General features: G+C 42.1%; 1 protein-coding gene across 2 annotated transcripts in view; it reads left to right on the top strand.

Annotated features, from left to right (window-relative positions):
* The window catches only part of LOC108936341 (protein O-mannosyl-transferase TMTC2-like), a 48,435-nt gene that overhangs the window by 28,257 nt on the left and 6,676 nt on the right, over positions 1-13,502 (top strand). For both annotated transcript variants that reach the window (XM_029248607.1, XM_029248608.1), the window contains 7 exons: positions 540-654; positions 1,676-1,761; positions 2,441-2,625; positions 3,301-3,379; positions 6,347-6,468; positions 8,879-8,960; positions 11,213-11,327. In XM_029248607.1, the coding sequence (XP_029104440.1) occupies positions 540-654; positions 1,676-1,761; positions 2,441-2,625; positions 3,301-3,379; positions 6,347-6,468; positions 8,879-8,960; positions 11,213-11,327 (784 nt within the window). The remainder of the gene's footprint in view (positions 1-539; positions 655-1,675; positions 1,762-2,440; positions 2,626-3,300; positions 3,380-6,346; positions 6,469-8,878; positions 8,961-11,212; positions 11,328-13,502) is intronic.

A 13,502-nucleotide genomic window follows, 5' to 3' on the forward strand; every position in this document is an offset into this window, starting at 1 on the left:
TCTCCGATAAAATTGCCTTGTTGCGTAAACGCATCCAGTTATGATTCTGGACAAAAGCACTGGCTAAGGAAATAAGGATCACCTACCTCCAAAGCATTCAACAGTAAATAAATAAAGAACCTAAAATACACTAAAATGATAGTGATTATATGAGAGTCCGTGGGCCTGGCGCTAGGTGTATCTTTCATGAGTACTGACAGGCCATACTTAAGTAGAATTGTGGGAACATATAAATACAGATCATATGCCATATTTTCTGTTACTGTTATTAAGATAGAATAGTTCCAGGATGGATTGAGCAATGAAAGCCTCCATTAAGCACAACGCACACACTGCAGGATGAGGCAGTGTTCCTGTCTGGTTCTGATTATTGCAGTATCTGTGTTAAACAGATTTCCAGTTTGTGGTTGGCGCTAATGCGGGTACTCTGTCTTGCCTTTGGGGAGCGCTTAACCATTTCGTGTAAGTGGAAGTGCTACAGGGGAGTGCGTGAAGTGTGTGGAGCGTGCGGGGTTCCAACTGTTCTGTGTCTCCATCAGCGTGGGGTAACCTGGGCAATGTGCTGAAGAACCAAGGCAAGGTCGCGGAGGCGGAGAAGGCCTACAGAAATGCGCTATACCACCGCAGGAACATGGCTGACATGCTGTACAACCTGTGAGTGTCTGAGTTCCACCACTATAGATCCCTCCTTTGTGGAGGAAGTTGCTCGATATGCTGTCTCTCGGTGTATTGTCTCCGGCCCCTTTTCTGTGAATGTTTCCATTCGTCATGCCCAGCAGCTGTAGGAGAAGACGACAGACACGTTCACTAGTGAAAAGTGACAGCACTATTGAGCAATACACTTTAAACCAGGAACGCATGGTTTCCCCGAACCATATATTCACAGTACCATATAATAGATTTGTTCTGCGGATAAAACAGCGCTCTCATGATGAGTTGCATGGCGAAAGCTTTAGTGACAGACATCCTGAAACAGCTGGTACCACTCAGATCTATGTCGGAGTGATTTTTACACGCGCTTTTTAATGGATTTTATTATCGCTAATAACTTTGTAACATTGCGTTAGTCTGGTTCAGAGGAATGCATTGAACGGGCTCTGTGTTCCTACTTTGTCCTTGGTGAAATGGAAGGGCCTTAAGTGAGCCCTGGGTGGCAGAATTGCAATGCACATGTGTTGGGTCTACAGGACAATACAGCCCATGATATGTGTAATAAAATTTTTTCTTACCAATGTCACACTGCACATACAGCATATGCTAAGTAGCTGAACACTGCGGGATGTTAACTTCTTTTCTATATGATTCACCTCTGTCCAAAAGGTGTTCTGACATTTTCAAGTTGTGAAGGTACTTTCTGAAACTTCTCAGTACCTGCTGCAGGCTCTCTGAGCACTGCTGAGAAACAAATGATCAAACAAAAAGCCATTATCTACAGCAGTAAGTGACGTAGTGGTTAGAGCCACGACATGTTCTGATCCCATCTCTCGCTGCAGTATCTTTGAGCAATGTACTTAACCCTCAACTGCTCCAGTAAATGTTACCCAGCTATATTAATGTGAAAATCATTGCATTTAACGTAACGTCAAAATAAGAAATGTAAATGTAAACACGCTGTGTTACTTTAGTTTTTGTGGTTGAACTCACTCTCAATGCTGTTGTCCCCCTCCAATTCCAGGGGTCTGCTGCTACAAGAAAACAACAAGCTCCCCGAGGCTTTGCATTATTACAAGCTGGCGATCGGGAGCAGGCCAACGCTGGCCTGTGAGTACAGCACATGAGGAGCAGGGCAGAGGGCTTCAATGTGTTCCTGAATCCATGTTTGACTCTGCTGTTCAAAAACTTTGTCTTTCTTCTTCTATTAATAAGTGAGACCCAAACTTACTGTGTAGGTTAATTGCACCCTCTCGTACCCTCATTACGTTACGCTGTTGTAAACCAGTATCCGTTTCGCTCAGATGCGGTCATTTGGACATTCGTTCTCGCCTTGTTATTTAGTTACTTTTTTCTTGTAATATGATTGCATGGTAAATCAGCCTTGTTTTGTTACATGTATCTTCTTGCAGTTTCCTTCAGGATTAATGAAGTTCGTTACTTTCTTTATTTAGAAACCTGTATACATGTGTTTCACTTGTCAAAAGCGTTATCCATTTTTGGCAAGACTTTTATGGAGATGCAAAAAGAGGAGGAAGAAGTGATTTGTTCTCTCTTCAACACTGCAGTGATCTGCATGAATGCTGACTGTTGAAATCCCCTGCGGTGTCTCTAAATATGCATTGTCACTTTGATTTGAACAAGCACTGGCACAACATGGATCAGGGCAAGGACTGGCCTGCAAATTCACATAGATTTATTCAGAGTTAATTAGTGAGATGGAGTTGATAGGGAGTTTCTTTTCCCTTGTTCCTTGCAATTTGGCATGTGTCATTTGTCTTGATCACAGCCGCATACTTGAACATGGGAATCATACTGATGGACCAGGGACACCTGGAGGAGGCCAGGCGGACGTTCATTACCTGCGCCAACATCCCTGATGAAAACCTGAAGGATCCCCATGCCCACAGGAGCTCCGTGACCAGCTGCCTCTATAACCTGGGCAAGCTGCTCCATGAGAAGGGCCACCATGAGGTGGGTGAGCAAGGAGCGGCAGAAGAAGGAGAAGCAGGGGATGGGAGTCAAAGTCAGAGGTTAGGATAGAATCCAATAATAGCAGGAGTGATAAAAAAAGGTGGTTTTTGCTAGGTGAATATCTCTGAACCTGCTACAGAGACTCACATAAGAGACAAAAAGCCTGTTTATTTAGCCACAAAACCAAACCCAGCTTCAGTCTTTAACTTCATAGTACTCTTAAAGTTTGCGCTATTTTAAACGAAAGCTTGAAGTATGAATTGTGAAGCTTTATCATCCCTAAGTGTATTTATAAAGCACTGATCAGCTGATGACACTTTTGTAACATTTCCTGCATCTGATATCAAAGCCCAGATTCATAAAGTAGAAACACATGATGTGCATAACCAGTGTAGTTTGGATGAATGTCAAAATGATGAGTCACCAGTCAGTCCGTCCTGTTCACTTACTCTGCATTAGCAGTGCACCACCATCCACTGATGTTGTTTTTACCTCATTTGGAATTTAAGCGGTAGACTATTTGTTTCAGTGCAAAGTTACATCTCGGCAGTGTAATTCATTGTTTTTCTGAGTGTTGGCTGTGGTGCATTTCTACAGCTTTCATGAGCTCTCATTCGCCTCTTCTACATGGTATGGACCTCTCATAAGTGACAGTCTCTGCTTCCTTTTTTACAGGAGGCTCTTTCAAAGTATAATGAAGCAATGCAAAAAATGCCTAAACAGTTTGCACCTCAGAGTCTTTACAACATGATGGGTAAGTGATACTCGGATAAAAAATGTCAAAACATTGGAGAATCCGGAAGGTACATAATGCATTCTATAATCCATCCATCCATTCATCCATCCATCCATCCATCCATCCATCCATCCGTTTTCTTGCCTGCTTGTCCTTCAAGGGTTGCAGTGGCAATAGGGAGAGCAGAGCTGTCACTCGCAACTTCCTCCAGCTCAACCCGGGGAATCCCTAGCCGCTCCCAGGCCAACCCAGCAGGTCCTGGGCCGACCTTGGGATCTCGTCCCAGTTGGCCGTGTCTAGTATACCTCCAAAGGGAGGCGCCCAGGGACGTCCTTCCCAGATGCCCGAACCACCTCAATTGGCTCCTGTCAATACAGAGGAGTAGCGGCTCTCCTCTGGGTTCCTCCTGGATGGCTGAACTCCTCACCCTGTCACGGAGAGTGAGTCCCACCACCCTGCGGAGAAAACTCATTTTAGCTGCTTGTATCCGTGATCTTATTCTTTCGTCATTACCCAGAGTTCATGACCATAGGTGAGGGTAGGGACGTAGATCGACTGGTAAATGGAGAGCTTCGCCTTATGGCTCAGCTCCCCCTTCACCACTGCAGTCCGGTACAGCGACTGCATCTACTGCTGCCGCTGCTCCTAGTCTGCAGCCGATCTCATGCTCCCTTCTCCCCTCACTTGTGAATAAGACCCCAAGATACTCAAACTCCTCCACCTGGGACAGATTCTCTTCCCTTACCTGAAGGGGGCATGCCATCCTTTTCCGTGAGAGAACCATGGATTCGGACTTGGAGGTGCTGATCTTCATACCAACCGCATCACACTCGGCTGCAAACCATTCCAGTGCATGCTGGAGGCATCCATGTGACGGTGCCAAAAGGACAACATCATCCACAAAAAACAGAGACATCAGTGAAGTTAACAAATGCAACTATAATGCAACGCAACAAAATTTTTCAAAGTTCTTAGTTATGTTGAGTTTTGCATTGATTATGATTAGTTAAACTTTACTGATTACAAAAATACCATTAGTTCTTCTAAAGTGATAGTTTTAGTTTGGTGCTTTACAGCCGCTGGAAAATTCTAGAAGGTACCAGAACCTTAGTATGAACAACAACATATAGTACAAACTAATGCCAAACATATGTTTAATCTAACAAAACTGAATGGAAAATGCAAAAAAAAAAACAACATAATAAAGTAATTATTAATGTACATTATTTTTTTCCATTTATTTTGTTTACCCTTTAATGATATGGCATTTTGCCACAGTAAGCTTTTTAAGTCATTCTGTATAAAACAGCCTGATTAATTAAATACAAATGGAAAATGAAGCAAAGGATGGAATGCAGAGCTAATGGATGAATTAAATTCATCTGTGGATGTTCTGTCAGAATTGTAAAAGGTTACAAATATATTTCATAGTGCAGTTGTTTAGAACTGCGTACAAACATTCAGAAGTGGAATATATTAAATGGTTTGGGAAAAAGCCACTGCATCACTTTAAAAGCTGTATGAGACTGAAGACCAGTGCCTTTGCCAAGTCCTCCGTGTTGATGTTTCCATACCACATTAACACACGACACTTGCTATAATAACAACCTCACTCTTTGTATGATGTCCATGTAAAACATGCAAGGGTTGTTACTCTAGAAAGAAAAAAAGCGTGTTGAATTTCAAATGAACCCAGGCACTTGTCACATCCATGTAACTCAGTGTTAATTTTGGTGGCCTGTTTCCAAAGACTCCTTCTGCTGCAGCCTGAACAGCCGCAGCTCCGTCTGCATGGTTTGATGGAACCTGCATGTCAATGACACTTCCTCTGTTTAAACTGCTGCACTAAATGTATTATGACAGGTGAGCTGGAGTTAAGTCAACATTTTGGCCAGGTACCAGGCAAAAGAGTGGTAAGGCAGGCAACTTTTTGATTTAGGAGAGTATTCAGTTCCCTCCAGAAGAAAAGCTGTTATCACTGCAGTCTTGTTACTGTCCAGTCAAGGTGTATTTGGGCTGGCAATCAAATATACACCTGATTAAATGTATTTATGTACAACTTGCAGTGGTAATTTAAAACAGTTTTGTCCCTCCCAAATGGAAAAAGAACACATCTTCCCTTTTCGCAGAGGTTGAAATTTCATATTATTCTGCAAGTATTAGGAGCGATAACTATTGTGTTTGAAATGGAAATACGCTCTTCAGCTGTTAACTACAAAAATGCATGTTATGATCATAGAATCCGCAGAGGAGGGCAAATTGATTTCAATGATATTAACAAATATTTATTTAAAAAGCACTGTTATGATTCAAGTAAATATTGGGCTATATTGCAACATTCAATGGATGTGTACTTATTCAGTAATGTATTTCTTTTTTTAACTGTGATTATTAATTAAAGGAGGTTTTTGGTTCATCTCGGTAAAATTTTCAACATTTTTTGAATGATGGCCCTACAGATCAGCCTGCTTTTTTTGGGATGGAGGGGTAGATGATGGCGGCTGGGAGCACAGTGTATTTCTAAACTTGTCATCAACACTCTATCATTAGCCTTGCTTGGCCAGCAGCTCACAGCTCATCCCTGAATCTTGTTTCAAGACCCAGTGCCTACAGGAGCTGTGGGGTTAAGATAGATCAGGTTCCATTTAAAATCCCTTTTTCAGTGCACAGCATCCTGTGATTCTTTTTATCTATTTTACTATATGCACAATGTCCTCTGTGTGTGTTACTCAACACTACTCATTTAATAATGGAATTTACTTCTTTCCCAGGTGTGATTATATTCTTGGTTCTTGGTTCTAAAAAGTTGAATTGCATGAAATTGTTGAAGTGCAACTGTAGCAGCTATGGGTGAATATCAGTTTTCACATCCTGCCTGGCTGATACCACAGCTTTTTTGTGGCCGCCTCTTTCTGTGTCATTGATCGTGGCTGTAAAAACCAGGTACATAACCCCTGGCCTGAACCCTGCCCCTTTTGCTTACAGGAGAGGCCTATATGAGACTGAACCGGTTAGGCGAGGCTGAGCACTGGTACCAGGAGTCCCTGAGGGCCAAGCCAGACCATATCCCTGCACACCTCACATATGGGAAGCTCCTGGCCCTCACAGTAAGTTCAAATCCTTGATAGACCCCCTCCAGAAATCTCCTCTTTCCCCCTTAGTGTTAATGAATCCCATTCAAGCTTGTATATCTGATTCAGTCTGTTTCCTTTAAATGGCTGAGACTGAAATAGCCCTTTATTATTATTATTATTATTATTGTTATTATTATTATTATTATGAGGGGGCACGGTGGCGCAGTGGGTTGGACTGGGCCCTGTTCTCCCATGGGTCTGGGGTTTGAGTCCCACTTGGGGTGCCTTGTGAAGGACTGGCGTCCCGTCCTGGGTGTGTCCCTTACGCCCTGTGTTGCTGGGTTAGGCTCCGGCTCCCCCGCGACCCTGTATGGGACATGCGATTCAGACAGTGTGTGTGTTATTATTATTATTATTATTATTATTAAATAATCAACTGAACAAAACTGGTTACAATGTTACAGTGTTATAATGCAGTGTCATAGGAATGGGTGCTGCAGGCAGTGGTTAGAGCTGCTGCCTTTGGATCCAAGTTCAAATCCCACATCCTGCTGTGGTACCCTTGAGTAAGATACTTGGCCTCAACTGCTTGGTGCTTAAGTGTTTTAAAAATTGCCCTGCTGTATAAATGGGTAAATCATTGTAAGGAGCTCATGACAGTAAGTCGATTTGGAGAAGTGTCTGTGAAATGAGTAAATGCAAAAATGGATGATATAACACCGTCTAAGAAGATCCAAAAAGGTGACCTAATCTTCTCAAATTCATTCTGAGTTATACTCCAGCCTCAGTATTAGCTGTTGTGGTGGAAGAAAGTTAAACACTTGAGTCAACCACATATTTCTGAAGGAACCTCCTGGTGTGGATTACGAGGACAAAGAAAACATTTTATTAAATGTTTTTGAAGCTATTCAAAAGTATTCCCCTTTCTTTTGTGGAACAGTGGTCTAATTCAGCTTGATGTCTTTTGTTAGTGCCACATCCATTAAACATCAGATTGCAGCTGCATCGTATGTCCAGTTCCTAGAGTATACCATGAAAATCATAAGTGAAGAATCACCAAAAAGTGTTCAAGGAAGCCTTATTCTGGACAAGAATGGTTAAGTGTCTCTCAGATGGGTGTGGGGCTGGAGGCACTATGAGAGTTCAGAAGTTCAGGTTTGGTGGGAGTTCTTGATGTCTGAGTGTTGATGGTTCTCTCTCAGGCTGAGAAGAATCAGAAACTTGGAGGTGTTTGTTTATGCACAACGTCCAACAGACAGCTGTAGCTGTTTTGAAAAAAAAAATATATGACATGTCTGGAAAAGACCCATGAAAGGGCTTGTCTGAGCAGCATAAACCCTTCTGTTTTCTTTGACCATGTAAAGTCTTGTACCAATTAACTGCGAGTTAGCTCGTAGTTGAAACTAGGTGTTTCTGCTCCATCTTCTGCACTTCTTCTTTACCCAGTTCAGGTGCAAATATAAGAGGATCTTGAGTCATCCAGCATATCCTAGCTGAGGTCATATCCAGCCAAGTGTGCAATGGTATTATCTAGGAGGAAGTCACATATTAAAGGGAAATAATGTGCTGAGTTTAAAGTATGATGGAGACTTTTGAAAAATTTATTGTAGATATCAGGTCTGTCCATGGTAGTTTTACTAATAAAATCGCACAAGGGTGTGTTTTCAGAAATGCTTGATTTTATTGACCTCTGACCTTGAAATTCCATCCTGCCATTCGACCATTTGTTTAAATGCCTCTCTCGACCTTGCTGTCCTGCTGCCTTTTCCATCTGGCTCCATCATTGCAGAATAAACCCATATGATAGCAGATGCATTTCAGGCCTGACCTTGATTATGAGATTTCAAAAAAAAACAACAGTAAGCACTCACAAACTCCATGGGAGAGGGTGGTGTCGTCCAAATATCAAAGTTCATGTTTGCTGTTACAGCCTAATAAGTCCCACCTCTGACTCCCATTCAAACCTAAAGAAAAACACACACACACACACACACACACTGTCTGAACCGCTTGTCCCATACAGGGTTGCGGGGAGCCAGAGCCTAACCCAGCAACACAGGGCGTAAGGCTGGAGGGGGAGGGGACACACCCAGGACGGGACGCCAGTCTGTCACAAGGCTCCCCAAGCAGGACTTGAACCCCAGACCCACCAGAGAGCAGGACCCGGTCCGACCCACTGCACCACTGTGCCCCCCTTTAAAGAAAAACATTGCTGATCAAAGAGAAGTTTTCAATATTTTCAGAAGTTCACATATTCTTTCTTGTACATTTATACTGTACTACGGAAAAAAGAAAAAATATTTTAAATTACCTTCAATTGAGAAAATGTGTTATGCAGGATACATTCTTATTATTTGTCTTGCCATTCAGTTTAAATTACTTAGAAATATAATGCATGAAGAATACATCTGAAACAACTTTTTACAATTTTTTTTCTTTATAGGGACACAAGACTGAAGCAGAGCAGTACTTCCTGAAGGCAATCCAGCTAGACCCCACTAAAGGAAACTGCTACATGCATTATGGTGAGAGTTCGTGGGTGCTGAAGCTCAGTCGCTTTCAAAGTTTCAGTCTGCATCTCATCTCCTCAAAATGTCTTTGCATAGCCCAGAATTTATTTATACACCCTGTGAATCTATAATCCTCCAAACAGTTGTGCTAAATTAATATTTTCAGCCTTGTAAATGTATAGGGGAATGCTTTTCAGACAAGTTACACTTTGTTTTCTCCGTTTGTAGTTTCTGATTCACTTTTCCAAGCTTCCTTTTTTCCTTATATAGTTTCCTTCTCTTAGTTAATTGGGTTTAGTTACATTTTTACTACATGATACATAAATGTAGAATTTTTAATCCTTTTTCTGTATCAACCCACAATTAAGTCTATATTGTTAAAATTAACTGGTGTTTTGTTATAAATAAGAGCCAGTAATTAAGCAAGGAGTTAGCACCCCTCCATAACTAATTATTCTAATATTGTCTGATAATGTATAAATATCTTTGGCAAACATGGCAATTTTGAACATCTTCTGGCATGGAAGAATTTTTTAAAAGCATGCTTTCTCCCCTTTCGAACAGATATTATTATTAGTACTTATCCTAAAGATCAGTGTCCTGGAGTAGAAACGACTGGGCTGAGATTAACAGTCCTCAATTGATGTTTGACTTCCTGCTTTCAAATGTAAAGGTTCACAATGTGCAGCTCTTCTTTGTGCATCGTTTCTGCCTTCCACCAACGACAACACCTAAACCTCTGTTATTTCATTCATCAACACCAATTAATGTTACTTTTTCCCAAGCCTGATCATAGCTGTATCAGCCCAAACACTCCTCACAGTTAGAAGCTTAAAAAAACTGATTTTGACTGCCTATCTTTTTTGCTGGGCAGCAGAACCGGTCAGCTCTCACAGACGTGAATATCGGTGTTATTTCTTCTCTTTCCTGTCTCATGGGTTTTAGTTCTGGCCGGTCGGATGATGTCTTTGGAACCAGCTGCTTCCCGTTCAGGTTGTCCCACACTGTCCGTCTGACTCTGCCTTATTTTGACTAGTCACCGTATCATTCTATATTACCACATCCACAGGAGTTCTTCTAGGGTCGACGCTGGCTGACCTCCTCACCAAGCCTGTTTTTGAACGGCTCCTTGTGAGAGCACGTAGGCTAGCAGGGTACCAGAATCTCGCATGTAGAAATAGTGCAGGTCTAAAGGATTTGCCTTCTTCTCACGAGCGTTTTCATTAGCACAAGCGGGAATGGATGGTACATGGACACTGTCACGATTTGGCAGCGTTGAATAGCTGTAAAGTGCAAATATTAGATTTAGTAATTTAATAATTATTATTATTACATTTTGAGAGTTTAATACTTCAAAAAAGGTGATGCACACAAGGTTGTGGCCTATGTAAAATGGAGTCATTTGGTAAATCACACACTTAGTTCCTTACAGAAGAGTGTGCTGCATACATGTTGGTATGGAAGGCAACAGACATTGTTACCGGCATCTCCTCGCGCAACCCATAGTGCTGGTATTCAGCCGTCTTGGTAAGGCACGCTCTGTAAGCTTTTTATTTGAGCCAGGCGGGAAAACACCTGATTCAACTTTCTTCTGAGATTGAACACATTTAACTCCCTTTCTTAGTTCTCATTTGTTGTAAGGAGAGGTGGAAAAGCTGCTGGACGCTGTCCTGCTGGTCTGAAGTTAAGTAGGTCTGCCTTACAGTTTCAAATTTTTTGTCATTTATACAGCTGGATATTTACTGAAGAAATCCTGCTAATGAGCTTTGCTCAAGGGTAAAAAAAAATTTCTTTGGTTCTAACCGCAAGCATCTGTTCACAATCCAGGTCTTGACCGCTATGCTACCTGCTTTCCTAAAATATCACTTTCTTATTTTGCCACTGCTGTTTTCGGAAACTGCTGGTTTTGCCCGGCATTTTAAAACGCGGTGCAGTAGCTCACCTTACCAAAAGCTTGGAGGGATGTGTTTATGTTAGCACATACACATCCATTCCTTCAGTGCCCACAAAATGGCTTTATCAGCAAGCTATGTGTGGGAAAAGGTTCAGCTCAGAACCTGCACGTGGCGCAACTAATAGTGATTTATTAATTCATACAAAAGACTACATGGTTAAAAGCCTGATGAGCTCACCTTTTCACGTGAGTTGCAGGCTTAGCCTCCCGGCCCCGTCCCGTGGCCAGGGGAGCCATTTGTGCTCTTTATCAGTCTTTATTGTGACTGTCCTCATGTTTCTTCATCATTCTCATCCCTTCCTCTGGATCACAGGTCAGTTTCTGCTTGAGGAGTCACGCCTGAAGGAGGCAGCGCAAGCGGCAGAGAGGGCGGCGCAGCTGGACAGCGGAGACTTTGACGTGGTCTTCAATGCAGCCCATGTTCTCAGGTCGGCTTCTTAATTAGGACAGCATTCCCATGAGGACCTGCAAGTGCAGTCAGCTGTGCGCAGTGATAATAGTGTTTTAACTGTAGAACCTAGAAGATGTGGCATTTCAGAATAACAGGATATTTTTAAATATTTAAATTTACACACACACACACACGCTGTCTGAAACTGCTTGTCTTAAGCGGGTTCGCGGCGAGCCGGAGCCCAACCGGGCAACGCAGGGCGTAAGGCTGGTGGGGGAGGGAACACATCCAGGACGGGACGCCAGTCCATCGCAAGGCACCGCAAGCGCGACTCGAACCCCAGACCCACCAGAGAGCAGGCCCCGGCCAAACCCGCTGCACCACCGCGCCCCCCTCAATATTTAAATCCCCCTATTAGATTTAATAGTGCAATTTTAAATGTTTGAATTATTAAATATTTCCAATCATGCAAATATTAAATTGTATAATAAGTTTAATAAGGCCCTTTAAATACTTGCTTGATTAAATATTTGCAATCATGCAATATTATTAAGCATTTGATCTGGGAAGGAATATAACCAGTGGTTTTATTAGGAGCCATATATGTTTAATTTTGTTTATAATAAATGTATATAAGCCCATGCATTTTTCAGTAAAGTTAATTACATCGATTTGTTAGCAGTCTGTGCAAGAGATTTGCACATTTTAATTTTTAAATTTTATATTTAAATTGAATTTAAAGAGGAGAAAGTAAGCACTGGTTTTATTAGGAGACATATATTTGACTTTATCTATAATAAATGTATGTAAGCTGCAGGATTTTTCCACAAAGGGCGTGTTAATGAAACTGATTTATTAGCAATCTGTGTTGCTCTGAGGAGAATCTGCACACTTGGTTAGATTATATCCACACTGAGCCGAACGGAGCACACATCTCCTTCCTTGTTTGCCATAGGTTTTCCTGCAGATGTTAATGTGTTTGTAGTGGGCAAATTCATCTGCCACTGTGTAATACTACATTTCCACAGCTGATGCTAGAGCGTGTGGCAGACCTCAGAGCTGTAGTCTCATAAGTTGCGTGTACCTTCCTCTACATACCCCTCATCGGGGCTCCTTTGTAGAACTCAGCATTGCTCCTGAAGCAGAAAGTGGAGGGCGATTTTGTGCAGCCTTTGAGGAATATTTGTCACCAGTAGATTCTGGCAGCCTGTAGCATGGTAGAAGGGTATTGTTGTATTTTTTACTGTAGATCGAAAGTGTAAGTTGTAATTCTTGCTTCTTTTTATTGTAGAAACAAGCTAAGGTTCTGGCTTTTGTTGTTCAAATGGAGTGGTTTTGACATTATATTTTAATGCAGATTTTTCATGACCATTCCCTCACTGACTTTCCCCAGCCTCCTGTCCTAGTCAATGCTCGAGTCAGGAATGCGGTGGTCAGGAGCCTATCCCAACATTGCTGGGTCCACAGCACCCGGGATGGGATTCCAGGCCATAACAGTATTTTCAGGACCACTTTGCACAATTCAGCTCTTTTGAGAATTCATGAGGGGTAACAAATGACCAAATTAAGCTCATAAACATTTTATATGACAGAGCTAAGAAGCAGAAATATAGAGAGCTGTTAGAGAGCTTCAGTGGGAGCTTTAACATTGTGGCTCTAGAAAATAAGTGAGGGAATGTTATTGTACATGTTATTTGAAATGTGCAAATTAGGCTGGGCATCAGTGCATTTAGCAACAAAAGAGCTGAAGGGATGCTACAGTGCATACTGAGTGGGGCGTCCTGTGGTGTGCAAAGTGATGTGTAACCAATTTGTTACGGCATCACATTATGAAGTCGTTTTTCATTTTTCAAGAATCTGCAAATACTGTATAAACCACATGTTCTGTCACACTCTTGCTGGTTCTCTAGTCTCTTCCAGGCTGGTGAACTCCTTCTCCTTTTTCACTGTCAGCTCAGGACTGGACTCGGCACTCTTTGCCACTGAGCCAGATGGCTGCATAGATATTAGGACCCATGTGTTCTGAGCTCATGTTCTTTATGTGTTTGTCTTGGAAAGGAGATGTTGAAGGCCTCCCTCGGTGGGGATGTAAGCAGAAAGCTGTGGTCCTCAGATGTAAAAACCTCAGTTATTGCTCTCCTGGGTTGTCTCTTCTCGCAGTCCAGCTTCCTTGATGTCCATTTCTGGACATCCTCTGGGGCTACGACATATT

This window comes from Scleropages formosus, chromosome 24, assembly GCF_900964775.1.
Source record: "Scleropages formosus chromosome 24, fSclFor1.1, whole genome shotgun sequence".
In the NCBI taxonomy this organism is placed as follows: domain Eukaryota; kingdom Metazoa; phylum Chordata; class Actinopteri; order Osteoglossiformes; family Osteoglossidae; genus Scleropages; species Scleropages formosus.